This window comes from Citrus sinensis, chromosome 3 (genome assembly GCF_022201045.2).
Source record: "Citrus sinensis cultivar Valencia sweet orange chromosome 3, DVS_A1.0, whole genome shotgun sequence".
In the NCBI taxonomy this organism is placed as follows: Eukaryota; Viridiplantae; Streptophyta; class Magnoliopsida; order Sapindales; family Rutaceae; genus Citrus; species Citrus sinensis.
Window position 1 is genome coordinate 9,339,411 of NC_068558.1, and position 27,101 is coordinate 9,366,511.

Genomic DNA, 27,101 nt, shown 5'->3' on the forward strand with positions numbered 1-27,101 from the left:
TCACTGCACCACCTCTCTTTTGTTTTATGTTCATCCAACTACCATAAAATTTTAACATGTTCTTTACACTATTTTTAACTAATTTTTTATTTTCAAAATTTTTATAAAATAAAAATAGTCTTTTAATTTATTTAGGGATAAAATTATTATTTCATTTAAATTATTTAACTATTTTAGTGCAAAAGTGGTTAATTGATACAAATTTAAAAAGAAAGATGGTACAAAGAACGTGTTAAAATTTTGTGATGATTGAATGAATATAAAACAAAAGAAATGTGGTGTATTGATAATTTCCATTTGATTATAATGAGGACAGATGTCTTATTTTTTTACCAACGCAACTCAAAAATCAAAGTACTTTGGAACGGAAAAACAAAAACAAGAGTTCTAATCGTAGGGTGTGAGCATGCTGCAGTATTTGAAGTAGAACTGTCTTTTTTTTTTGGGTTATTGTACAGTGTTTCAATTATTATTATTATATATATATATATATATATATATATATATATATTCATCCTCCTAATGTGTGCGCTCTTTTTTTTTTTTTTTTTAATGTAGACACACTTTTAAATCGTGTAGTTTAAGAGAATTACAAAAGTGTCTGCATTAAAAAAAATACTGACCCCGTTCTGAGAATGATAATATATATATATATGTGTGTGTGTGATTATATATGCATGTGTATAGGTATGCAAAATATATTTATTCACGCAATGTGTGTATATTTAAGACGTGCAAGGAAAACGTAGTTACAAATAATAATGAAAATAAAATTGTTACCAATAAAAAAAAAAAAAAACCTATAGCAACGGTTACTTACATTGCCCTAGTCAGAATGCACGCTTAAAAAAAAAATGTTCTTTTTTTTTACTTTTCCAGTTTTCCCTACATGCCCTAGTTAATTTCTTTTTTGCTAGAATACAATTTTTCGTACTCACCTACTATGATCAATCATTCATATTCCTTGTGTGGAAGAAAGACAAAGAATCGTAGTCCATCCAGCTATCCAAAAGTGCGCAACAAAACTTTCAACAGGGGAGAACCCTACCTGAAAATGACAGAAGCAAGACTCACTCGAGAAAGTACCAAAACTTTCAGTGAGGGCCTCAACATAAACTGACAGGCTGACGCAGCTGAGGAAAAGTTTCAAGTAGCAGTGAAAAAAAGAGATCAAAAGTGAGAAAAACTCTACTCTAGTACGAAATTCATGATCGTTAATGCAATAATTAATTGGAGTCCACAGTTTGACCAATGACTAGTCCCTCTCTGCACATGGATGCAATACCAAAAGGCCAACTATTTCTATTAACAGTTTCTGGAACACTGCAAAAGCTTATAACCTTGATAGCTCCTCTTCTGTGAGGTTATATGTATTTGAATTTGGAACAGAAGCTGAAGCAGAAGCAGTTCAGCTTTAATCCAAAGCACTGCACCTTTAAACTTTTGGTACAGAAAATGGATTTATTCTAGGTGATTACACTAGTTTAGGTCAATAAATTTCTGAAAATTGACTCAGCATTGTACAAGATGAGTTCATTATTTAGTCAAAAACAGTGATAATGTTCATCATGACCTTGGTACATACTGTTACCGTAGATTTTTTTCTCAGCTGTTGATATGCCGTACGAGTGTAAGTTTGTAATAAGCCATCTCTGCAGAGATATTGATTACTAGTCAAAATCTTAAGAAGAAATAATAGCAAATGACAGCTTGTAGAATACAAGTTTAAAAACTTTGCTTCTGCAATTAATTTAGCAGATGAGAAACACAGCACAGGCACCATGCCTAAGGCTGCCTCGGACCCACTACTCCCTCTACCGACCAAGACAAGATGTTGAGGATCCAATGTACAATTTGAAAAAGAGATTGTAGAATCAAATGTACAATTGAAAAATCTGAATTGTTTCCGAATTTTTTTTTCAATATACTATTTACAATCTAAAAATGTAATTGATATTAAGTGAACAACCATAAGTCCATCACTATTCGCTACCATTTTCCTTGTGAAAGTAAATTTTATTAAAAAATAGATAGCAAACTCTTTAACAGGGTAAATAATTTCTAACCACAGCTGAGAATGAAGCAAGATTATGAGATCATGCATTAGATTAAAGAATAAATATGAATCCTAATATTCTTCAATGGTGGAGGCAATACAACAGGAAAGATACTAACAGTGAGTGTGTAGTCTTTCACTCCAAAGGCAAAGAACTTGTCCATCATAATCAGTTACAGTAGTTGTGCAACGTACTTCTCAAATTACCAATATTCTTGAGTAATTTCTCATTCTCTTGATTCCCACTCTCTATCTCAACATGTAATGCTGCAAACAGCAAGAAGGTGAAATAAAACAGATTCAGCATAGAATTTCTGGTAAAATGACTAGGTTAAAAGTTTGAATTCCCATATTTGATAGCTTTGCTATCTGACAGTAAAAGTGCCTAAAGAAATATTAAAAAATCATAAAATTTCTAGCAAGATCGACACTAATGATGTCAACTGATTTGCAGAAATATCTGTCCCTCTACTAAGAATCTATTGCTGCACTTCATTATATGCCTGGATATAGTATTAGCTTCTTGTTCTAGTGCCATGGATCTAAACCTCACTAAAGAGCGGATTTTATAAAGCAAGTTGTAAGTGATGAAATTTTGTGCAAAATAGATCCCAAATGTTAAGCAATCTCTTAAAACTACCTTTAGATGGATCTTCAATGCTGGTCATTAAATTTTTATCATGCTTTAACTCTGTCTTTATTTCCTCTAGACATAAATATTTTGAATATAGTGAAATTAAGATTGAATAAATATTCAAGAAATATTCAACGCAGAATATGTGAATTGTGCAGTTAACATCATTTATAAAAAGTAAATAAACAAAAGGTTCCAAGAACCAGATATATATAAATCAATGGTGACTAACATTATTGCAAATTGACAATTGCAATATATAAGGACACAAATAGATGAAGAGAACACACATCTACTGCTAAATATGCAATTGAAATTAAACAGGTGAATTAGGGTCTTTTTTGAACTAGCAGATAAAATATTAGGTTTATAAAATCACCAGAGTTGGAGGTGTGAAGATCCTCAAGGATTTGTTCCTCAAATGCGAGCATCGAATGCTTCAGAGAGTTAATTTTGTCATCCAAGAGATGAACTTCATTTTCAAGAATTTCCTTCTCCGACAACAAATTGACCAGTTCATTATTTTTGTCCTTATCAATGTCTCTCTGAAATTCTATGCATAGTGTGGTAAACTGTTCCCTGTAAAGGAATGCCACATTTAGTCAACAGTGTCTAATTTAGATGTTATATAAACCAACCTTAGTTCATATGCAACCCTACTTGTGAAATACTGTGTTAGAAGAATAAGAATATCATCAACAAACTTCCAAATATTGTCTTTTCAAGATAAATTCTCTGCACGAGACTGTGCATGCTTAATGCTTGAAGTTACATGGTATGAAATCGTCTAATGACCAGCATTGATTAATCTTAACATACAAAACATATGTTTCTCGCTTGCTCAACAATTAATTTATGTATTGACTGAACCTGTTATTACTCTATATTGGAGTTTCATATACGTAATCAAATGATAACTTACCCATTCCTCCAGCTATTCATTTCACTTAAGAGGCACCAAAAATTGAACCCAATGAAAAAAAAAAAAAAAAAGATAAAAGGAACTGCAAATCACAATCAACATGTAGCTAAAGACAGTCCTTGTGTCTGGCAAGCAAATCTGCTTTGAAATGCATTGATTAAGAATTCTTCTTCTTCTTTTTAATTTTTAATTTATAAGAAAAGCATATGTCTAGTGCTTTTAAGTTCTCTAGAAAAACCCATCAAGTGCTTCTTTGAAAAATAACTACAAACATATTTCCTAGTCCTCCTCCATTCCAACAAAACACTAAAAGGCAAGATATAAAAGCACAACAATTCAACAGCATGCAGTTGAAAATTTAACATGATACATGAATCAAAATTTAGATACTCTTATTTTGCCTTGAAAAAGATAGTTAGAAGAAAATACCGCCTATCACTCATTCTTTTCAGCATCTCATCTCTCTCCCTTCTCAAATTATCTAATTGCCCCTCCAAAAACTCAACCGATTTTCTCAAATCGCCTGTAATGGCCAAAACACTATACATAACACAATGAATAAAATGAAAATGAAAATAGAGATCATAAGAATTTAAAGAAAATGTGACATACCAGTAACAGAGAGTAATCCGATGATCTCAAATTGAGACATGAAAAGGATCTTGGTTAACTCGGCTTCTTTGACCGCCAAATTAGTCTCGATCTCCGTACATCTGACGATCTCAGATTCGATCTCTCGTGTTATCTGGAAATTCGATTCGATTTCTTCATCGATCTGAAATTAAAAATTACAATTAAGCCATAGATTTTGGAGCAAGAGACGAAAAAAATTATTCGATGAGTGGCTACCTGATCAAGCATGTACTTGAGTGAAGAAATATGGCTGAGAATCGCTCCTGAATCGTCCATTATTCTCTTCTTTCACTGTGTCCTTCCGATCTCCCGCTTCTTCACTGGCTAATGTTTCGCATTTTAAATAGTTCTGATTTCCCGCGTTTCACTACAATTTGGACTATAAAAAGCGTTGTAACTCACTGGTGTTTTAGTTTTTGAAATAATAATTATCCATAGAACATATGCATTTTAATTGTTTTTGTTTAATAATGATAACGATAATATTGATTTTGACTAATCGTTATAATCTGAAAAAATAATCTTATCTCACTATTAGTTTATTTTTATTTTTTAATATGTTATTTTCATAAAATATATTCATTTAGCTTTACACATGATTACTCAATTGGAATAATACTTATACATCACCCATTGATTAGGCTAGGATCACAGATCAATAGTTAATGAAATCAGTTGATGTTACACGCAACCGTAAATAATTAGTGACGTGTAACATTTTTGTTTATACAATTATATATATCATCCGGGTTTTATACTTTTTTTATTGCAAATATTAAATTTCTACGAAGTTTTTTTTTTTTTAATTTAAATTTTTAAACATATAATACAACAACATTTTGTGTAAAGTTTTGCGCCAGTGACAAGCTTCTATTGAAAGATATGGCTTTTACACCATACATGTTCTAATTTTTAAACATATATATATATATATATATATTCTAATCTTACACCAACTGTAAAACGATTGTTAACAAAATATTTGCTAACCTAAACATAATTCCATCCATGAGGGTTATAGTCGACACCACTTCCACTAAGCCATAAAACCTAAATCAGCTGCAGCTACTAGTGCTTCTTCATCAAGCCCATTTCTTTGTATTAACATATATATTAACATCAGAATGCATGGAAACACTGGTAAGTTAGAACTTTAGAATCTAATTACAGGACATATCCATAGCGACGTTTGCAAATCACAACCACCATAAGTCAAACACGAAATTTTCGCTCTTGTATTCCAAAACCTCATAAAAGCACCGAAGAATCAGATATATTTTCCATCCAGTATTTCAGAAGGAATTGTGATCAGTAGACCTTGCGCTAGAAGTTGTGGCTTTCAGCTGTAAAGATCAGAGAGTGAAATTCCAAGCCTGAATCCAATCCTCTGTAGATCACCGGAATTCACCTGCTTTGAACTCATGGGATGACACAAAAATCTAACTAAAGAGGGCAAGCTCTTGGTAGAGGTGCAGCAATTCTAATTTCTTTTCAAATCAGAGTATTCTCACTTCTTTCCACTGTTATGGCCACATACCAACACAAAATTTTCCCTGTAAGTCAAAATATTCATGTTTTTTGGGCTGTAAAAGGCTCATTTTCTCCTGCTGTGGTAGGTTCCTCCACCTGAATAATAATGATGCCCATGGCGTGATCCACCAGTTCTCCTGCTGGTTCCTTCCCATGAGCTACCTCGGCTTGCAACTCTGCTGCTGCCACTTGGCATCCAATTATTCAATATCTGTGTTCCCAACCCATTATTATCCTCTTCTCTATCATTATACTCCAATACCAGCCTCTTTATATCTTGTTTCTCCTCCAACTCAGCTGCTTCTTTCTGTTTTGTGCTTTGCACAAGGGTGCAATCTCGAGGAATGTACATTTGCTTTGTCTGTTGCTTGTTTCCACGCTTCACAAGGACTTTCACCTGAACTTCCTTGACTTCTCCAATGTCCTCCTCTAATGCCTCATCACCACTTCCCCCTCCAACCGTCCTCCCATGATGATCCTTCGAAGATCCTTCAAACACGTTCATTGGGATCATCATATTTAAAGTAGGCCGGCCTCTTAGCTCTTGTTTGCGCTGCTCCATGCTCTCCTGAACTACAGCCCGGAGCTCCTGCTCAAAATTTGCTAGTTCCTCAGGGTCAACCTCTGCAGCCTTCTGTCTGAAACGAACTTCATCGTCCTCATCAGAAGCAGGTCCGCCGCCCTCATCATCATCCTCGTCCTCATTGTCACATTCTTCATCATGATTCCCTTCATCCAAGTCTTCTTCATCATGCCCGTCTGGGTCAATTGTGCCACTTCCTGAATCGCTGTCAGTGTCCCCAATGTCTTCATGCAGTCTACCATTTTCCTCAGTACCACGTACTGCACTTTGTCCATTAGCTGAAATGGTGTTGGAAGTAGGTCGCCTAGAAGGCTTTTCAGTGTCAGAGTGCTTCTCGGTATTAGTTTTATCTGTTGAGACATTACGTTCATGCTCTTCAAGCTCTGTCAGAGCTGCATTAACTTCCTCAATGGAAGAATGTCGAGTCATGTTTGGGCGCAAGTCCGCAAATAAATCCTGCAAAGGCTTCAATTTATGAGCGCACACACGATACATGGATGGGATAATATTGTCTCAAACAAATTCCAGATAAGGTTAAATGTTCGAATAAGATATAAAAGGAACTAAACAATGCCAAGGGAAGATATGGCCAAAATAACCCAAGGATCTTTACTATATGCAAGATCCTAGCTCAAGTTTTCTTAGCAACAACCCTGTCCAATAAAGATTCATATTCCCTAGGTGAAATGATTTCCGAAACACAGCTCAAGATCGATATCAAACAGAGTACAATTCTGTTTATTAAATATTTATATATATCTTTAATCAACTTGTAGCCTATAAGATGCTTTTTGAAATTTGTGAACTTTTCTCAAGGAAGCCTATGAAGGGATGAAAATCAAGGAGAAACCAAAACACTAAGATTTCTCAATGCAAAAATTCCGCGTCCTAGGTCCTCTCTTAAAAAAATGTTATGCACGACAATGGCATCATTGTTTTCAATGCAAAAGCTCAGTGTATATCTGTTAAACTTAGTTCTATGCTTTACATGATTATTCACCATTAAAAGTGTTCCATAAGTTAATCAACAAACTCTGCATCTTACATAGCTGCTCTCATTTTTTTAAATCTTGGACCTAATTCTCTCTTTTGGCACCAACAGTATAATCCTGAGTTAACCCTAAGGCAATAGATCATATAGATGCAGCTTACAGCTTATCCATCCTGAAACTGAACTTCAGGTGACAAGGGTTATATCTGCCATTCAGTACATTTTAAACCATTAATCCAGCTTAGCCTAGATATATACTCTTGATACTATGATTTAGCAAGGTTGCCTAGCCAATTTAATAAACTCATTTGTGAGATAAATGATGAACCCAAAAGAAAAGGAGAAAAGGGTGGGGTTAATATAATATCTAAAATCCTAGGATTATTTATTTATGAAGCACAGGTCGTCAAACATTTGGCAATGCCATATACCAAAGATTTTCTTTTTCAAATGGATAAAGAAACCCGGGGGGGGGGGGGGGGGGCGAGGGGGGGAGAGGAAGAGCTAAGTCGCTGACCTGTAAGTCGAATTCAATATCCAGTGGGAGTCCACCTTTGCTGAGAATATACCTCTGGAAGTGTATCAAAAATCGATCAAGTTTCCTCTTGGAAGAGCCTCGGTCAAAGTAGTGACCACAAGTCTCAAGAAGAGTAATAACCATCCTGATCCGGAAACAATCTTCTGGTGGGTCCAGTACGTCTTGCTAACAGCATGAATAACCAGATATTAGTCACCATTTAAGAGAAGGTTAATTAAGAATTCGTGACCAAAATTAAACTGTAATAATAACAATAAAAGTAACATGAAAATCTATCTAGATTTTTTCAAGTTATGCTATTGTCTAACATCAAGATTTATCTCAAGGAAAACTATCTTGTTGACAGAAGCACTTGCGAAAATACACGTATAACTTTCTCCACTTTCATGGCTATATCAAAATTTCCAGGACATGAAAAGAAAATCCATACCTCTGCTGTCCCATGGCCGAAGACAAGAATCAAATAAAGTGTATCAAAGATAACAGATGAGTCCACATGTTCATAGTTGTATAGCTCCCCGAGAAACCGCATATGAGCAAGGCGTCTCTGCTGCATCCCATAGTCATTCAATTCCAGACCAAGCCTAATCTCCTCCAAAACCTGAAAGTAAATGATGCAACTGTTACAATTTCAACAAAAGTTATAAACACAGCAATTTGCATGCAAAAGCTTACTCTACCTACAAGAGTTTCCGGGTAAATTTTTGTATTATTTTTTTCATCATTAGTTGTTACAATTTGGGACTGGCTAGGAAAGGTTTAATTTGCTATCCCAGGATAGCTATATATCTTCACCGAAAATGTCATCAATAATAGCAAAAATTAGTTTGCCTGAATTCATCACTTAAAAGTCCCTTTAGTGAGTGATGGGAAAGAAATAGTGTCAACTCAGCTACACCACCTTTTTCACCTTTAGGAAAGTACTAGCAAGTAATTAGAACTCCATTCCAGAAATGTATTTCTAACTTTGAGATTCTGCTGTGGTTATGCTACTTGTACAAATTACCTTTTCCGTAGCAATGATAAGAGTTCAACTGAACATTTATACAGAAGCAAATGCTGCCAGGTAACTCACTCAAGTAATTAGAACTCCATTCCAGATATGTATTTCTAGCAAGACAGGGATAAAAGCAGATCTTAGGTGTGGCTAGAACTATCTCAAAAACTACTCTGCCAGGTAACTAACTTGATCTGGATCCAGTACCAAAAATTCCAAGTTAGCAGGGATAACCACCATGCTGCAAACGCTTACATGGAACAGATTCCCGATTACAAAGAGCCTACCTGGCATCAATCTTCGCCGTTAAACAACAACTTCGTCACAATATTTGGACATTTCAAGGATCTACCTTCATTATGTCAGTGTACTCAAGCAATTGAACACACCAAATGTGACATTATAATCTCCGTTTCTACTTTCAGAAACAGAAAAATTGTTATAGAGTGCATTCAGGAGAAACCATGAATGCCCTGAGCCAGTATTCTGGGTCTTATACCATCATATGCTTAACCAATGGTTGGTTAAACTAACATAACAACCAAGACTAACCCACAAAAAGAAAAATGATTATCAGGCAGATCATTAGAGAACATTAGTGTACATTTTAAAATCTACATCACTATGAGAGTATACCAGAAATACATTTAATAACAGAAGCAAACCTCATCAACAACAGCTACAGCGAACTCATCATGATAGCGACTTAAACCAGCAGTGAGCGAAGCAATCAAGTGAATCTGACCATACTTCCCTTTATGAACCTTCATAAAGCACTTCAAAAGGTATGACTCACAATCACTCCAAGGTAATTTACGGAGTTGCCTCAGCACATGCTCAATGGAAGACTTATCAAGATCAGAGAATAGTAACTTCCTGATATACTGCAAAATCATTATGTGGAAGGTTATTTTGTGGTATAGATAAAAAAAAATTATGAAAGATATTTAACCACACATAAGATAATGATCTATACCTGATGTAATGGAGGACGAACTTTAGATACTCGTGCAGATCTTTCAGGAGGTTTGCACAGGTAGTAAGCATTTTCCACAAGAGTTACATGCCGGGGGTCCAAATTTTTGACATTCTTCAAGCGCATTAAAATCTCCAACATGTTAGCCATCCGTATACTAGTTTCAGGGGAACGATACAGAAAGCGGCCACACGTCTCAAGAAGATTGCATGCAACATCAATGTTATGATGAGTGAAATCATCCAAACAAGCCTGGGAATAGGAGGAAGCACGAAAGCAGTTAGCAGACATCCACTAAAATGGTGCAGCTCAGAGTAATAACAAGAGTGATAAAAGAAGAGCAACTAAGATAGCTGCAAGGTACAATATCAATGTAGTTTCACTTTAACTCTTTTGGAAAGCACCATCAAAGAAAAGAAAAGAGAAGGAATAAAAAAGAAGCTTTCTAGGCAAAACATTTAATTATTGATTTGTATCTCCACATACTGTAACAAACTATGTATACGGCACACATAAACACGCACAAATGCATACCATCTCTACACACACAAAAACAAACTAGAGATCTTTCACTCAATCACCTACTAAGCATATACCTTTAGACAACTAAAAACAAGACCAGCTGGAGCAATTTTGAACTTGCATAGTTCTCCGATAAACCTAATATTCCTGATCTTTGTTTCAATGTTCATTTGATCCTGCAGTGGCAAATTATGACTCAGTATGCAAACAATATAAATTAATGAAAAAAAAAAGAGAATAAATACAGAGCCGATGACCTTTTTATTTATCAAGAAGTTGAACTCTTCTTCCAACATCTGTATCAGCATGGAAGAGACATCCTTCATACAAGTTGAAAGTGTGGCAACCATGCGTGAGTAGTATGGCAGCAGTTCCAAAGATGTTCGTGGTACGTTAAACAATGCCCTTACTAGCCTTTTCCTATTTGACTTTGAATTTAAATAACAAAACTCCACCTGAAGATATGTAATAAATAATTATAATCTTCAATACAGATGCACTCTACAACCAGAAAACAGGAGTATTGAACAGTAAAAGTCCGAAAGAGGTATTATTACAGTCAATTGATCTATAAGGTCGCGGCTGACACAGCCTGGGAGTCTCTGCAATAGAGCATCCAAATTTGTCCCCTCAACACCTTTAAGTTTCTCCTTTTCAGTTTCCACCTTTCTTTCTGTATCCTTTTCTTTTCCCTTTTCCTTGTCTGGATCTTTAGCCTTTTCTTTATCTTTTTCTTCTTTATCCTTTCCTTTTCCTTTCTCCTTGTCTGGATCTTTGGCCTTTTCTTTCTCTTTTTCTTCTTTATCTTTTCCTTTCTCAACTGATTTTCCCTCTGGCGAAGCACCCAAATCTGCAGAAACCTCTGCAGTATCTTGGGCGGCCAACTGACCTTGGTCCGGTTCAGAAGCAGGGTCCTTACAAGAAAATAAAATTTTCTATAAGCAACTGCAAATTAGCTATTAATATTTGTATAGAAAAGATTAAACACACATATGTATTTATGTTACTAAAGCACAAAGAGCAATGAAAAGCCCAATCAACCACAGTTCTGTGATAATCAATGGAAACTAGAAGAGACTCAAATAAAACTGGCCAAGAAACCTAAAAAATCCACCATTTTGCTATTACGTTATCCATGGTCCTAATCTTAAGTTTCTTTGCATTAGGTATTTGATTTTTTTTTTTCCAGTTTTGAACTTTAAACATTAGAAATAAGCGATATTTCAAAACTTCTGTCAAAACGCAAATAATCATATAAAAGCATAGAAAATCAAAGCAGATCTATTGAATACCTAGAAGTAATCTAAATTGTCAGCAACAATTTGCACAGTAGTATAAAACATCTGACTCTTACAATTAGAAGTAGAATTTGAAAATTTTACAACTTTTAACGCTAAAAAATGCAAAATCTGTCGGCATGCTATAACTGTGTGGGGAAATGAAGAAGAATTCCAGTTAAAAGGACTTAAAAAATTCAGACTTCATACAGTTGGTTGCTCCAATGGCTTCACAGATGGCTCATTCGCTTTATGCTCTGCTTCTCCCAGTAATACTGCTGGCACAAATGCTCTGAACAGTACATAGATTGTTGAAGTTAAATTTCAGTATTAAACAAACCAGCATCTAAGTGATATTCCAATCAACAGAAAGCTTCAAATAGTTGTTATGAAGAAAAAGAAAAATCTAACCTGAGATCAGGTAAGCATTCATAGAAAGCCCTAGTCTCTTCATCATCCCACACAGGTTCTGGCACAGAAGAATCTTTGCCAGATGCAGGAGAAGCATCTTCTCCAGAGGTAACCCGAGTAGTGTGAACATCCTCTGGCATGACTGGAGGCTGCATATCAAGTGCCTCTGCTAAACTGGGAAACACAAAACCTCCAAGGTGAGCGGACCACGAAAACCAAGCAATAAATGGATAATCATCGACTATATCCAGTATCAGACAGCAAACTGGATAATGATCTCATTCTAAGCCTCCCAATAAACACTATGGCCAGAAAACACCACTCAAGTTGACACAGGAGAGAGCAAACACACATAATGACAAGTCTTCAACTAAGAATGTACAACACCAGAAATAAATATCCTCTGGACAGAAGACTAGGACTATGTTTCCATAATGCAGCATAACCCATCACACATTACTAAGGTAAGTCGAACTATTCCATCAGCTGCAATGCCTGTCTTTTGACCTACTGCCAATTACTGAAAAACCTTCAGAATTGGTATGTGAAGGGCAAGATCAAGAACCAAAGCACCAACTAGAGACAAGGAATTAAAAATCCAGAACATATATATTCATCTGAATAACTGAATCTAAGTAAACATCTACGGCAATCAATTAACTCAGTCCACATTCTGACTTCAAGCAGTAGCATTATCATCTTCAACAATGGTTGTCTAATTAAGAGATCAATCTAAAGCTTCAAGTACTGAGTGCCCACAACTCATAAGATCTCAAATTTTCCAATTTAAGTAAAACATGAATTCTAACAAGAAAATGACTATACTTCAGACCACTGACCAGAATCTTGCTATCGCTTGTCAGTACAACTCATATCACCCACAAAATAATAAATTTAGTAGGTATAATAACTCTAGGACCGGCGACAAAAGCCTCAACCATAACAACATTCTAAACCAGATAGCTTTACTTCGAGAACTATTCTCTCAGCTTATGGCTCTTGGTTCAGCTTTTATACAACCAGAAATGAGTACGATACTGTAGTGACTGAAAAAGTTGTCGTAGACAAACAAAGATGAAATAAAATCATCAACTTACGAGGAGACATTACGGTACAAATGGTCATAAGATTTTCGTAGCTTTTCATATGAGGATGAATTTTCTTCACTGAGCTCTCCTTTAGCATTTAAAATCTTTGCATTTTCATTTTCCATTTGCCGGAGTGACTGCAACAGGTTGAACATCAAATAAGGCCTTCAGAAAGAAGTAAAGAACAATAATCAAGCATGAAAAAGGATGAGATCCTGAATCTGATACTGTCGATTAGCAGAATCCAAAAATTTCCAACCATAGAAATCTAGATACAAGGACCACTAAAACAACTAATACATTAGCTTTTAAACAAGGCTATAAACTCTTACAGTATGCTCTGCCTGAAGAAGTTCTTGGACAGCATTGTAATATGTATGAAATGCCTTCTTGAAAATTTTCTTTTGATCTGCCGTGATATTAAGGCCCTTAAAAAACTGTAGCAAAATGTCAACAGATAAATTACGCACAAGAAATAACATCAAAGAGAAGCAACTAGGGGAAGAATCAAAAGACAACTACAACTACAGCAAATACATCTAATGTGAATTAGAGATCTCAATAGGAAAATGTAAAAAGTATAGAGAACGGAAAAGAGATATTAGACAAGTAACGATCATTTATAAACAAAAAAGAAAAGTTTGAACCTCTTCATAAATTTCTTGTCCAGGTCCAGACAGTGGGAGTCCTAAAAAGATTCTTCCTTGTCGAGCAAAACTAGCAAGAAGCGTCAAATTTGTCTGCGTAGTATCTCGGTCCTTTAAGTGTTCTATGCTAGTAAGATCCTTGATGATATTAATGAATATGCTGCTATCTTCTATAATCCCGATAAAATAAAGTTCCAGAAGGAGTTTCAGGGTGCTGCGCTTCTTCATGGCCTTCAAGTTCCTGTCAGCATCTAAGTCCTCTCCAGATTTTCCAGGAAAGAATACTTTCAAGAGTCCATCAATGAGGCATGGTGAGAAGTCTTTGTACCGTTGATGAAGCAAAGAGCATATCTTTAGAAAGTAGACAAGTGTCAGCCATAAACCCAGTAACAATGTATATGTGTATATATAAATATTGGCAATATACTTACAAATACAGTTGCTCTTGTTCTTGATACAGAATGGAAACTTAGTACAATCATCACTCACCAATATGAACATGATCAATTGGTAACGGACCTCAAGAATACTCAGCATCGTACACAAGTTTGGAGGTCAAATCTACAATTTTGCCAAAATACTAACAAAGAGCAGGCAAATCACAAAAAGCAATAGACAAGCATGCTTGTCATGCCCTTAGGGTTCATTTCAAGTTCAAGTCTCAGATTAAAGAGAATTAAAAGTAAAATAAATAATTAAAAAAATTAACTTGAAACCTAATATGGATTGAAGAACCTCTAATTCACACAGAATTATCTTGGAGGCCATAATGTATACTATAATTACCAAAAATAGAATGTCAAATTGTTACTTAAGTAATTTCAAAATGCTAACATTAGCTACAATAGATAATGCTGAGCTTCTTTATACAAGGAGATCAACAACAATAAGCCAAATACCAAAAGACATTCAATCGAGGGACAAAAGATAAGATTAAAGAAATTATTATGATAAAAGTATAATAAAAGAATTTTTTTTTTAAAAAAAATTATATTGGAAGATGTAAAGTGGGAACCCCAAAAATTTTCAAGTCAAATATTTACAAAGAGTACCTGAGCTGCTGTTTGTATGTCCGAACTTCTAAGCTTGGCATCACAAATAGCTGTCACAGCCTCACTGACAAATTTGCTAAGATTGACACTTCTCAACTCATCCATCAGTCCTTCTCGCTGCTCTTCATTTATCTGCTTTAACTTTTTGATAGTTGCTGTGTTGCGCTTAATGCTGGAATCCAATGTTCTGAGGAATCCGGAATCTGGAACCAACATGGAACCTTATCAAAATATATGGTGCAGTAATTCCCACAGAGGTCCTGAATTAGATCCAATGCCTTAAAGTTCTCAAAGAGACTAAGAAAAACTGTATTTCTTATTTCAATTCACAAATATAATCAGAAAATTATTGAACCTTGATATCATGGATACGTCAAATGAAAACAATCATTCTCTTCAAACATCTCTATGATCAACCCTATTTGCAATTTCTAAATGCAAGCTTGCAAAGCAAAGCCCAAGGCCTCAAATGTAAGACAAATTGGACTGAAATGCAAAATATAGTGCATCTCCAAATGCCTACAAGCCTAAAGAATAACATTTTAAATGTCACAGCTTACTAAAAACATTATCTGAAATACCTAATTGCTGTTTTATATCATTATGGCAACAAGTATGAACAATAAATAACTATCATCACTCATTTTCATACGAGGTTTAGAGATTGAAAAGTAAGACAAACCAGAAACTTCAAACATATCCATTTTATGGACCAAAAATTAAATGTTAACGCACAATCCTCAAATTCTATTAACTATTACTAACCAGGCCTTTCAGGATTCAAATTGCTTTGACGGAGCGCCATCTTTGCCTCAATTGATTTCTTAATTTCCTCAAGGCGAGCAACAGCTTCCTGCAATAGAAAGAAAAGAATTACAAAGAACTTCACAACTTTGCAGAGAGACCCCAACAAAAAAATAAAAGCAAGCTATAAAGAACCCTTTCTTAGATTACTTTTTAAAAAAAATCAGTTTAGGAAAATTTCAACCACAGCCCAACATAGAGACACCATTAATGATTTTATCAACGATATGAGCAGGAAAAAAAAAACATAAGGAAGAGCATAGTCTAGGACATAGAACTTAGTTCCTATTTTTGCTAAGTATGACATAGTTTCCTAGTATATGAATGCTATAAAACTTTCAGTTATGTGTGTTTGTTGCAAGTCAGCTAAAATTGCTTCATAATATGACCCTTTTTTTTTTTTTACCTACAATCAAGGCACTCTAAATCAAGCAATGTGAATATCAAGTTACAATGTAATAACTCTCACCTCATCACCTTGCTTGTCATTATGTTCACCACTGACACGGTATTCATCCTCATGGTGATCCATCTTTCTAATGATATTCGCTAACCTATACAAAAACAATTGCGAGACTCAATGCTAAAACAGTAATAATAGGCGAAAAACAAAAGCGATATGAGATTCTTGTACCATCTTTACACTATTACCAAAAACAGCTCAAACTAAACAATCCGATCCACAATAATATAACAATACAACCGACCATTTAGAATATACGTGCACACATATGCAAATTATAGATAGTCATTACCATTCAGGGGGAAATAATGGAGGTAATTATTAAGTAAAAACAAAAGCTCACAAAAACAGCACAATCTGATTTAATTGTAAATGATGCAACAAAATCCTAAACTATTCTGCAAGCACAAACTCACAAAAGACAAGAAAAATCAAAACTTTCAAGAAAATGTAAGCTAGGCTTGGACACAGTCCAGTTTGATTTCTCTCTCTTCTGTTACCGATTGAAGCAAACAAAAATTATAGTTTTTCTCCTTAACTTTTATTTTTTTTAATTTTACCGAGAATTTCATTTTCAACAACAACAAACACTCTCACCAAAATCTGAGCCCCACGTAGGCAATGAACGAATAAAACCACAAGTTGGTGTCCATCCATGGCTAGAAAGGTTTCTTCCATTTTTCTTTACCGTGATTTCTTTTTCCCCCTTGTTTGATTATCAAGTAATTAATTGTTTGCAATCTTAGTTTGAGATGGAGGTTAAGTAATATTAACATGGAACAATCTGTAAGGAATCGGAACCTTGCCAGTTCAGTATTCTTGAACCTAAACTTCTTCCAAAATTTTCCAAAACATAAAAAATTCAGTATGCAAAAATATAAGTTCATGACCTAATGCCCTGTTACGTAATAAAAAAAATAAAAACTTAAAAAAGAAAAAAAATACATCATATGAACAAACAGGAAAATACCCAGATGAATTAAACGGAAAAACGAGCAACAAAATCCATAAAGCACAACGTTTCGACAAGATCTACGACTGAAAAACTGAAAGAGGAGAAATCTGAGTCGACTCACCGAGTTAAGGGGTAAGGAGAAGGCGCCTGAGGCTGGAACACGGCACAAATGATGAATTAAAATTACTGAGTCGGGGGTATGTTGAAACTTTTCGAATGGTTTCTGGGAAGTGATGGTGATGGTGGTGGTGCAAATGCTTCTTGCTGCTTCTTAATAACCGATTTGGTTATTTAGGCCGGAGGAGTACGATTTCAAAGGTTTTTTTTTTTATTAATTATTAATTTCACCCATCAGAAGCTTCTATAGACATTGGACCGTTTAATTATTAGTTAATCACAATCAAAAAAATTATAAATGATATTATTAAAAATTAACAATAATTCTCCAAGAATTCTTAAAGTTTTATTTTATTTTTACTATTTTTTAAGTCTGAAAACGGACTATAAATTATCAAATTCGACGATACTATAAAATATAATGATAGTAATGTATTTTCTTAGTGCATGGCAAAATAGTTTTTAGTGGATATAGAATTGAGAGGCTTTTTGGGAAGTTTCAACAATCCCTCTACTTATAAATACTTACACACACACTAGAATTTAGAAGGGTAGAGTTATATAATGGATTAAAATTTAAGGGATCTTCATACATTGAAGTAGATTGTATAAAATTATATTAGATTGTATATTTATTACGTGAAGTACTCACTAATTGAATCTATTTTTTTTTTTCATAAAAAAGAGATACAGGTGGCAAAATTTAAAATAAACTTTTTTAACCTTTTACCTCCTCAAGATTTGAATCTGTGGACCAGTTAAATAAAGCTATTTAAAAGCACTTGAGCACAACTTTGGGAGCTACTCACTAATTGAATTAATTTAGAAGAAGATAAAGTATAGTAACATTAATTTATTATTATAAAGTATTTAAAATTAATTTTCTGGTCAATAAATTAATAAATATAACCTTTTTTTTTATTTCATTACATTAAAGAGATAATGTTTTGAAATATTGTGTTATTAATATTGAAAATTAAATAGGAAACATAATCTTTTGAATTATCGTTTTTTGGAATAGAAGATTTATTCATGAATTCCCTTACCTCCCCAAAGTTTTTCTTTTTTCAATTAATAACTTTACTTTTTTTTTCTAGTAACTTTATGACCAAATTAATGATAAATTCATTGGTATAGCTTCTCTAAATGTACAAATGGGACTTCAATTCCTCCGTTTGATCGGATCTCACCTCAGTTTTTTTCAATTTTCTTTTCAATATATTGACTCAAAAAATGAGATTTTCTAAAAATAATAACAATTATACATTCTAGACAGTGAAGAGGGAAAATAACTAAATCTTGCCCTCATTTATAATATGATATACTTGGGCCGTCTTTTCTTCGTCCGGTCCATTTTACGGCCACTCACTTAGAAGCACAGTATCACAAATCTGTAAGGACCAAGGATGATCAGCCTGGTCTCTCAAAAGTAAAAAACATGTTTGATTTGCTACAAGAAGATGATCTACAAACCAATTTAGTAGTCTTATTGTAATTTGTAAGAATCATGCACCGCTGTAGTACTTGCCTTTCTTCATCAATTCATGAGCTAACTTAAACTGAACCCTATAGTTGTAAAATTGATCAAAAGTGAGGAATCATTGGTCAGTTGATTAGATAAAATGTAACTACAATCACTCTGTCCTTCAATGTTGAGAAGTCAAAATCAAAATTTCGGCACTCTCACGTCGCGTTTTCCTTCACAGAAACCAGGAGCAATGACTACTTTGCCAGTCCTTTCCACTGTTGTTTTGAGGAATGCAACGCAATGCAGTCATTTGGTATTTCAAGGCTGAAATGATACTGATCTTTTCATGATGAAACAAATTCCTGCATCAGCCAGGATGATATACATGCGTCAAATACAGATAATAAAATGGAAGCTCCTACCGAAGAGTGAATGAACATGACAGAACAACAAGAAATAGCTTTGGGAATCATCATGATAATAGACAATCAGACTACATATATGATATGGATAAGCAAGGAACGAAAGATTGTGCAACCACATTATGTCACTGGTAGTCATTTAGCTATAAAAATGAAGCATGGCTGATGTCATTTGAAAAATCAGTTCAGAAGGTTCCAATGATCAGCAACACTAAAATATGGACTATGACAGAATAACATACCTTCGTTTGTTTTTTATCGCTTTTTCTTAGCTTACGAGAGCACTAATTGATCATTGAAAACTCTTTAAGATGTCTAGCCATGCATGGACGATAGCATTTCCAAATTTTCACCGCTGGAATCCCTAGTAAAGTATTCTTTCCTCTTTGTTGCTTCTTCCCAGATTAATGCTCCTACTCATTCTTTTTTTTCTTTTTTAAACTTTCAGAAAGAAAACAGACCGGAAGCACAAATGGGGTGCAAGAGCATCCCATGAAAACTCAAATCACTCCAAGTACTGCAGCTTTCAGAGAACCTCAACCTTATTGTCGAGAATGTAGTCAAAGCACATTACCTTGCAATTTCTAATACTAACATTGCTTAGACACCGAAATTTTTTATCAAATAAATCACAGAGGATGGGGAAGCGACACAATGTAAGTTGCACAGCAGGTACATCCATCAAACCAAAAAGTCCTAAAAGACCCAAAGGTTTTCTGCCCATAATTATTCAAGCACAGTCCTCAGAATATAATAACTTCTGACAAACCCATGTACCACAAGTGCACTTCAAAATGCGATAGGGAAAAACAAAATGACCAACTACAGTGCAAAAACCTTCAACACAGCATTAAATAACACAATCAGAACTCATTTCAAGCTGTTTTGATATTAAGTAAATAAACTATCCAAAAGAGAGAAACTCTCACCTACTTCCGTTTTCTTCTGGTCGGATTGCTCCAATTAATCACCTATGCTCAACAAGCAAGATTATAAAACCTCTTTCTTTCGCATTAATTTTAAAATCTTAGAGAGAAACAAATTGGGTTTGCTTGGTAAGTGGGAAAATGAAAGAAAAATAAGAAATATAATAGCTTACTTGATATTTCTTATTTCTTTTGGTAATTCAAACAACATAATACACGCAAGCCTCAAAAATTTCATTTCATACCTAAGCTTCCCTATCATTTCACAAGAACAGAGCAGTTTGAAAAAGAAAAACAGAAGAAAAAAAAAACTAAAAAGCTACATGGAATCATCAAGTTCCTTCAACTTCTCTTGCTTCTTCTTCATTTCACTCTCATACTTTCTCAATCTCTCATTCATCTTCTCCTGCATATTAACAAAAATAAAATAAAATTTACTTAAAATGAATGAGCTGTAGTATGCGTTGTTTGACTTGAACCGGAGAAACAAATTGACTACTCCTTGAATGCCCCAAAAATTATAAAAAAGAACTAATAGAGATTCTGAATCTTCCTAAATTTTCAAGCACTTTCTCGAGAACCAAACAAGGCAAATAAGCAAAAATGAAAGTAAATAAAATCAAAACTAAGATAGAGAGCGCTAATAATAATAATAATAATAATAATAAAATTGGACCTTGTAGCTGATTTCCATACGATGCATAACGTAGAAACCTAGAATGCCGCCGAGGATTGTGCCCGTTATGATCCGTACGGACGCCCAATACGGTGACGCCACTGCCATTTTCTCTCTCTGCTTCTCCCCGTTTGTTCTCCACTGTGTGTTGCTTTTCGAAACAAAACGCACCGTATTCTGATTCTCACAGCTTAATGCTATTGCGCGTTTCTGTTTCTCATTTACTCTGGACTTAAACGCACCGCTTAATACCTCTTTCTATTATTAATTTTTTTTTAATAAATCTATTTTCCATCACTGAAAACGCACCGCTCCACATGGCTGGTAGATCCGGATGGCAAGCCAAGCCAGAGCCCGACTCTAGAGGTGGCAAAAAAGTCCGTCTGGACCAAATTCGGTCCGGACCCGGCACATTACCCTGACTGGATGGAAAGAAAAAGTGGATCCGGTCATTAAAAATCAATGCCCGATTGTTTCTGGGCACGGGTCCGGTCACAGCACGAAGAACCCGGAACACGAACCGTGTCCGGTTTTGTTAAGGTAAAAAAAAAAAGAGCAGAAAATATAAAATGCGAAAAAACCATTTTGCCCAATTGCCCTAACCCTAAATCTTGACTTCAGAGAGTAAACACAAAACACACACACTGAAACAATTTGTTGTTGTGGGCTGCCACCTTCCTCTGTCTCTCCGTCAGTCGGCACCTCGCGACGTTTGGTCATCTTCTCAGTTGCAGCCTGCAGCCACCGCGCCTCTTCTGAGCCATCGTCTTGCGCGTTTGGTCATCTTCTCAACTACAGCTACCGAGCGACGGCATCAGCTATCCAGCCAACGTTTGGTCATCTTCTCAGTCACCGGCGTTATTTATCAGCCTCAACTTCGCCGTCACAGCCACCAGCCTTTTAATTCAAAACCCGAATAAAAGCTCGTGCCCGGATAGTGTCAGGCATATGCCCGGCCCGCATAGAAAAAATTCGGGCATGGTCCGGGTTCGGGCATTTATGTGTGGCATGCGGGTAGGTCCCGGGCACCCCCAAACCCGGATCCGACCCGGACTTCTGCCAACCCTACCCGACCCAATTACTGAAATTAAAGGTCCGACTCATAAAAACATTGATTATTTATTCTTCGATTTGGGATGGGTTCGATCCTATTTGAGCAAGGGTTGGGTTGGATTTTTTCAAGTCTGTATAGTATTTTCTCTCTCACCTTAAATATTTTGCTTTGTTTTGTCTGATTTTACTTTGCTTTGTCTGATTTTGCTTTGTTTGTCAATGAAGTAAAACAAAATTGCTCTAGAGCTATTATATATTTAGATGTCCATAATTTTTCATAAAAAAGAAAAAAAAACACTAATGTCTTATACAAATAAAAACGCACAATTTCATAATTCAATTTCACAACTTGACATAAAAAAAATAAATAAATAATTTTTCTCATATGTATTGCACCCAAAATTACTCTTTTATATACGCACACATGTAAATATATCCTCTATAAAACTAAAAAGTCATAATTTTTCATAATCTTTTTCCAATTTCAAATCAATTCAACTCTGACCCAAATTTGATCAGGCCTTAATTTTTTGGCCCGACCCTAACTCGAAACTCGAAAATTCGAGCAAAAACCCGAAAAATTTGGGTTAGGTCAATTGGACAAAAATTCGGGCTGGGTCAAATTGCCGTTCCTACTTGTAGACAACTATAAAATATTTATACACACAATCTACAAACCAAACCAAAACCAAATAATATTAATATTGTAAGGTTGAAGTAATTGTACAGACTGTATGGAAGAAAAGTTTGAGGACCCTTGATGCTTAATAAAATTGGCTCGACGTTCATTAGCAGTGTTAACAATATGTTCTAATTCAAAAATACATGCACGCACTTAAAAAAATTCAAGGCATGGCCTTCAGATGCTTTGGTTTTCTCTTTTGATCTCAATCAACTTGTCATATACGTACCGCGGGAAGCTGAGAAAATGGTCTCGGTTGATTCCTTCTTCCTTACAATGAACCCAATGACTTGGATGGTAAGTAACATGGTACCAAGCTGAAGCTTTCGCGCAAATATCTTCATGAATAGAATCTGACTCATTTGTCTTGTTGTCAAACCAGCCACTGCCTGCTTTTATGAGGGACCTCACAACAAAAGTAAGCATCCAAAAACCTATTTCCTTATTAGATGATTTTTCCATTTCCATGTGTTGGATTTTTAATCTAGCATTGTTGAATCTTTAATCTAACGTTGGATTTATATGTGGATAATTATCTATTGCGGACTATTATATAGGGTTAAACCCAATTAAAAGTAATTTATTAAGGTTTTCGATAATATGATTGTAATGGATCTAATAGAGTGTGAGCCTTTAATGTGTAGATACTTAAAGTAATTTTTTTTAATATTATGAGATGAAATAGGAATACGTAAAGGCAATAAGAAAAATTGTCTATATAAGTGGTCATGGGCCCTAGGTCACATGTATCATTCTATTCCTTCTGACATCTTATAATCAGAGAGAAAACACAAAGAAAATTAAAGGATTCTTCAAGAGAACGTGTGATCTGGAAGGTCAACCACACTACTCCAAAGAGCAATTAAGCACTATGGATTCAGATACGCTTCCGCATATTTTGTTATTGATTCTTCATGATACAACATAAATATTTTTGGATTATAAGTGATGTTTTAACAAGTGGTATTAGAGACTCTTCATGTTGAATAATTAAGAATCAAATTGATTTTCGATCAATAAATTAAGTTTTGGTTTCTCGAATTCAATATTATAGAATTTGAGAACAAAATTGTGGTTCCCTTCTGGTAGTAAGCAAAATAAATATTTAGAAAATTCATAATTAAGAAAATAAATTTGGAGAATTCGTTCTTTATTATTTTAAGAATTACAGTAAGAGGCAGTAATAGTCACCGTCAGTGTTCAGGAAAGGGGTGGCTGAACAAGTAAGCTATCGAGTTAAAACAGCAGCCATAAAGAAATTAAAAAAAAAAGATTGAGGAACAGTCGTGCTAGCAGGAAGCTATAGCCCGGTGAGAAGTAAACATGAGGAAGGAAGAAACAGCACCCATGAAGAAAGAAAAAAAAGAGAGGAAGATATTGGGGGTTTTTAAAGGATGGTTTAGGATCTAGTTCAAGTCAACTCGCGTCGGTTTAGCCCTGAATTAGTCAATGGTTTGACCGATCAACTGTTGACCGTTGACTATTAACTAGGTTTTAACATAATTTTTTTATTTTTTGGTAATTTTTTGTGCAATTTTAAATTCAAATATTGATATGTTTACATATATTTTGAGATAAATTAATTGAAGCAACATGTCTCTAAAATGACTTCTCTTGTGGAAATTAATTTGTTTTGGAATATAAAACAGTTGTGTGTATGTAATTTCTATGAATATCGATGTAATTTCTATGAATATCGATCGCCTAAAAATAAAGTTTATATTTGATAGAATTGCATGTACACCTGTGGTAATAAACATGTAATAATTATTCGGTTTTACATGTGAAAAATAAATATTTCTTTTGGCTGATTTATTTTTTGACATGTTCTTAATATTTTTGTCCAAATATGAGATATTAATGGAATGTCTGATATCTTGAGATGATGTTTACTTTTATTTGAATTTATCTTTATTCTAAGCTTAATATGGGCTTGTTTTGTTTGTTGTTCTTTATTTAGTTATGTTTGCTGCTAATATTACTGCCAACATCAATTATATTACTATGCTAAACGGCTCCAACTTCAAATCATGGCAAGAGAACCTCTTAATAGTTCTCACAATCATGGATCATGACCTTACGTTAATGGTTAATTCTCCCCCACCTTTTACATAAGAGAATACCCTTGATGATAAAAATGAAATAAAAAAGGTGGGAGAGATCAAATCACATGTGTATCATCATTATAAAGAAGACCATTCCAGAAACATTCAAAAGGATCGATGTCTAAAAAGGTATTTACAACCAAGGAGTTTCTTTCAGAAATTGAACAAAGGTTTGTTATGAACAAAAAGACTGAATTTAGTACGCTCTTGATAAGCATAATTTCAATGAGGTTTACGGGTCAAGGTAATATGAGGGAATATATCATAGAGATGTCTCATCTTGCTTCTAAACTAGAAAGCACTTAAGATTGAACTCTCTGAGGACTTATTAGTGCATCTGGTTTTAATATCCTTACCAACACAGTTTAACCAGTTTAAGGTGAGCTATAACTATTACAAAGAGACATGGTCTCTGAATGAGCTCATATCACACTGTGTTCAGGAAGAAGATGGGCTGAAGAAAGATAAGACAGAAAGTGCTTAGTTGGCCTCAACCTCTAAGGCATGGACAAAGGCAAAAAAAGGAACAAGGATAAGGAAGTTGTAGATACAATACCTCAAAAGAAACAGCAAAAGAAATCAGATGATAAAGGTACTAGTTATTTCTTTTGTGGAGCGAAAGAGTATAAGAAGAAGCATTGTGCCAATTATCAAGCATGGTGTGCCAAGAAAGATATGATTCTTAATTTGATTTGTTTTAAGGTTAATTTAACTTTGGTACATGTTGTGCAAATTTTATTGAACTCGCAAGTGCACGAATCTATTGTAGAATACATTAATGGTGACGAGTGTCGATCCCACGAGGAGGTGGATTTTAATTGTGTAAAATTAATTTTCTAAATGGGTGGATGGATTTGTGGTGAAAATGATTTGGAATATCTTAAAATTTAAATTGGAATGGCGGAATTAAATTAAAGTGGAAACTATTATAATGGAAGCACTTGGGTATCTGGATCCGCATCAACATGCACCATGAGCTAAATATTTCTTATTAATGCCAATTAAATCATAAGGGGGGATTCCACACCTCATGAACCATACCTTAATCAATATGGTGTTAAGGGCTTATTGTGCCAAATAATAATAACCTTGTACTAGGGAGCCGGTGAAACCAGAGCGGTATCTAGACAAAATTATTATTATTTGTCGACGAGAAATCAAAACATCCACAAAAATTAGAGGGGAAGAGAAAATAAATTTACCAAATAAAGCCCATGACACATGTTGAGACTTCACCTTCAACCCAAGCTTGAAAGAAAATTAGCTACTCATAATTAAATTAGGGGTAAAATAGAAATTTATTAAAATACGTAGAAAATACAAGATGAAGAAGGAATTACAGAAAATGGAGCTCAAAAATAGATTTAGAGATATCAAATTGGGGGGGAGGCCCCCTTTTTATATATACATTGAGTAAATCATGACCATCAGATTAAAAACAGTTTAAACGCTCAAGACTGCGCCACGTCATCAGTCAACAGTACACGGTTTGACCACGCGGTTTGAACAATGACACGGTTTAACCACGCGGTTTGAACAGTGACACGGTTTAACCATGCGGTTTGAACAGTCAATCGGCTTGAACAGTGGCGTGATTTAGTTGAAAATAATCATGTGTATATGCATGTACCGTACGCGTGATTTTTGGTCCACTAACATACTGTCACGTCACCGATCAACAGTGTATATAAATTTTATCCAATAGGATCGTGACACCTCATCAGTCAATGCCACATCATCGGTCAATGACACGTCATCGATCCGTCTATGTAAACAGTGTCGTGAACAGTAACGTAGACAGTACCGTACATGTGAACGATGCCATTTTTCCTTTTATGCTCCTCCTAAGGTTTTCGACTGTCCTGAGTTCAAAAGTGATGTCCGTTTTGCCGTCTAATCTCTCGTTCATTGTGAAATGACTATGATACCCCTAAAATACATAAAATACTTAATTATAATACAACACACATAATTAAATGGCAAGAAACTTAAATACATAAAAGTATGAATGTTATAGTGGAACTTGAAGTGTAAAATGACGATTTTCTCCTTTATAAATATACATTTTATAACACTCAACACACCCTCCAACCAGCTTATTGCTAGTTCCTAGCAAATAAAGCGAAAACAAAATTCAAACCCAAAATATTTTTTTTTCTGTTCAATATTGTTTATTCAATCAGACTAATGATAGCAATCAAATAAAAGTATAAGCATTATCTCTAGTCTAAAGAAATATCACACCAACATCAACCATCCACATGAATCAACCCAGTAGTCTTTGTCATAGCTACTTTCAAGAATGACAGGTCAAACCCCAAAATCTCACTAGAAGTAGTGACACTCTCACAAGGAAATTAATCCTAATAAAAATAGTCACTCCAATGAATGGTAATTGAGAGAAAATAATAAAGAAATGATATCACATGCTCTCACCAAGATAAAAGAAATATGCCCTCAGCTTAGAAATAATACGATCTCAAGTTAAATAAAAATGCTAGTCAATCCAATTTATTTATTTATTTTTTTTAATGCACCACTATATCTTTTTAGCCCATATAACTAGCTTCTAC

General features: G+C 34.6%; 3 protein-coding genes across 7 annotated transcripts; all 3 read right to left on the reverse strand.

Annotated features, from left to right (window-relative positions):
• Positions 1 to 711: 711 nt before the first annotated feature.
• LOC102617003 (uncharacterized) lies at positions 712 to 4,719 on the reverse strand. 3 transcript variants are annotated; one of them, XR_003066252.2, is made up of 7 exons: positions 4,462 to 4,719; positions 4,225 to 4,387; positions 4,042 to 4,135; positions 3,070 to 3,269; positions 2,176 to 2,323; positions 1,586 to 1,652; positions 712 to 1,048 (listed from the first exon to the last, which is right to left on the reverse strand). XR_003066252.2 is itself a non-coding variant. In XM_006485695.4 (5 exons), the coding sequence occupies exons 1-5, from the start codon at positions 4,519 to 4,521 to the stop codon at positions 2,226 to 2,228; spliced, it is 615 nt and encodes a 204-aa protein (XP_006485758.2). In that variant the 5' UTR covers positions 4,522 to 4,718; the 3' UTR covers positions 1,996 to 2,225. The 3 variants fall into 3 exon arrangements, 1 of the variants encoding a protein (XP_006485758.2); XR_371428.4 differs by lacking the exon at positions 712 to 1,048 and having other exon boundaries at positions 1,334 to 1,652; positions 4,462 to 4,718; XM_006485695.4 differs by lacking the exons at positions 712 to 1,048; positions 1,586 to 1,652 and having other exon boundaries at positions 1,996 to 2,323; positions 4,462 to 4,718.
• A 601-nt stretch (positions 4,720 to 5,320) lies between these two features.
• LOC102617412 (regulator of nonsense transcripts UPF2) lies at positions 5,321 to 17,410 on the reverse strand. Of its 3 annotated transcripts, XM_006485696.4 has the most exons (17): positions 17,201 to 17,410; positions 16,131 to 16,215; positions 15,623 to 15,710; positions 14,858 to 15,060; positions 13,806 to 14,156; positions 13,491 to 13,595; positions 13,168 to 13,295; positions 12,071 to 12,244; positions 11,870 to 11,951; positions 10,940 to 11,296; positions 10,640 to 10,837; positions 10,457 to 10,558; positions 9,861 to 10,112; positions 9,550 to 9,768; positions 8,318 to 8,488; positions 7,867 to 8,052; positions 5,321 to 6,814 (listed from the first exon to the last, which is right to left on the reverse strand). In XM_006485696.4, exons 2-17 carry the CDS (start codon positions 16,191 to 16,193, stop codon positions 5,840 to 5,842), a joined length of 3,654 nt encoding a protein of 1,217 aa, XP_006485759.2. In that variant the 5' UTR covers positions 16,194 to 16,215; positions 17,201 to 17,410; the 3' UTR covers positions 5,321 to 5,839. The 3 variants fall into 3 exon arrangements, with proteins under 3 accessions (XP_006485759.2, XP_052292215.1, XP_052292216.1); XM_052436255.1 differs by lacking the exon at positions 16,131 to 16,215; XM_052436256.1 differs by lacking the exons at positions 15,623 to 15,710; positions 16,131 to 16,215; positions 17,201 to 17,410 and having other exon boundaries at positions 14,237 to 15,000.
• A 2,764-nt stretch (positions 17,411 to 20,174) lies between these two features.
• On the reverse strand, positions 20,175 to 20,903 carry LOC102617882 (uncharacterized). The gene is made up of 2 exons (XM_006485698.4): positions 20,689 to 20,903; positions 20,175 to 20,418 (listed from the first exon to the last, which is right to left on the reverse strand). Exons 1-2 carry the CDS (start codon positions 20,794 to 20,796, stop codon positions 20,332 to 20,334), a joined length of 195 nt encoding a protein of 64 aa, XP_006485761.2. The 5' UTR covers positions 20,797 to 20,903; the 3' UTR covers positions 20,175 to 20,331.
• Between the last annotated feature and the right edge of the window lie 6,198 nt (positions 20,904 to 27,101).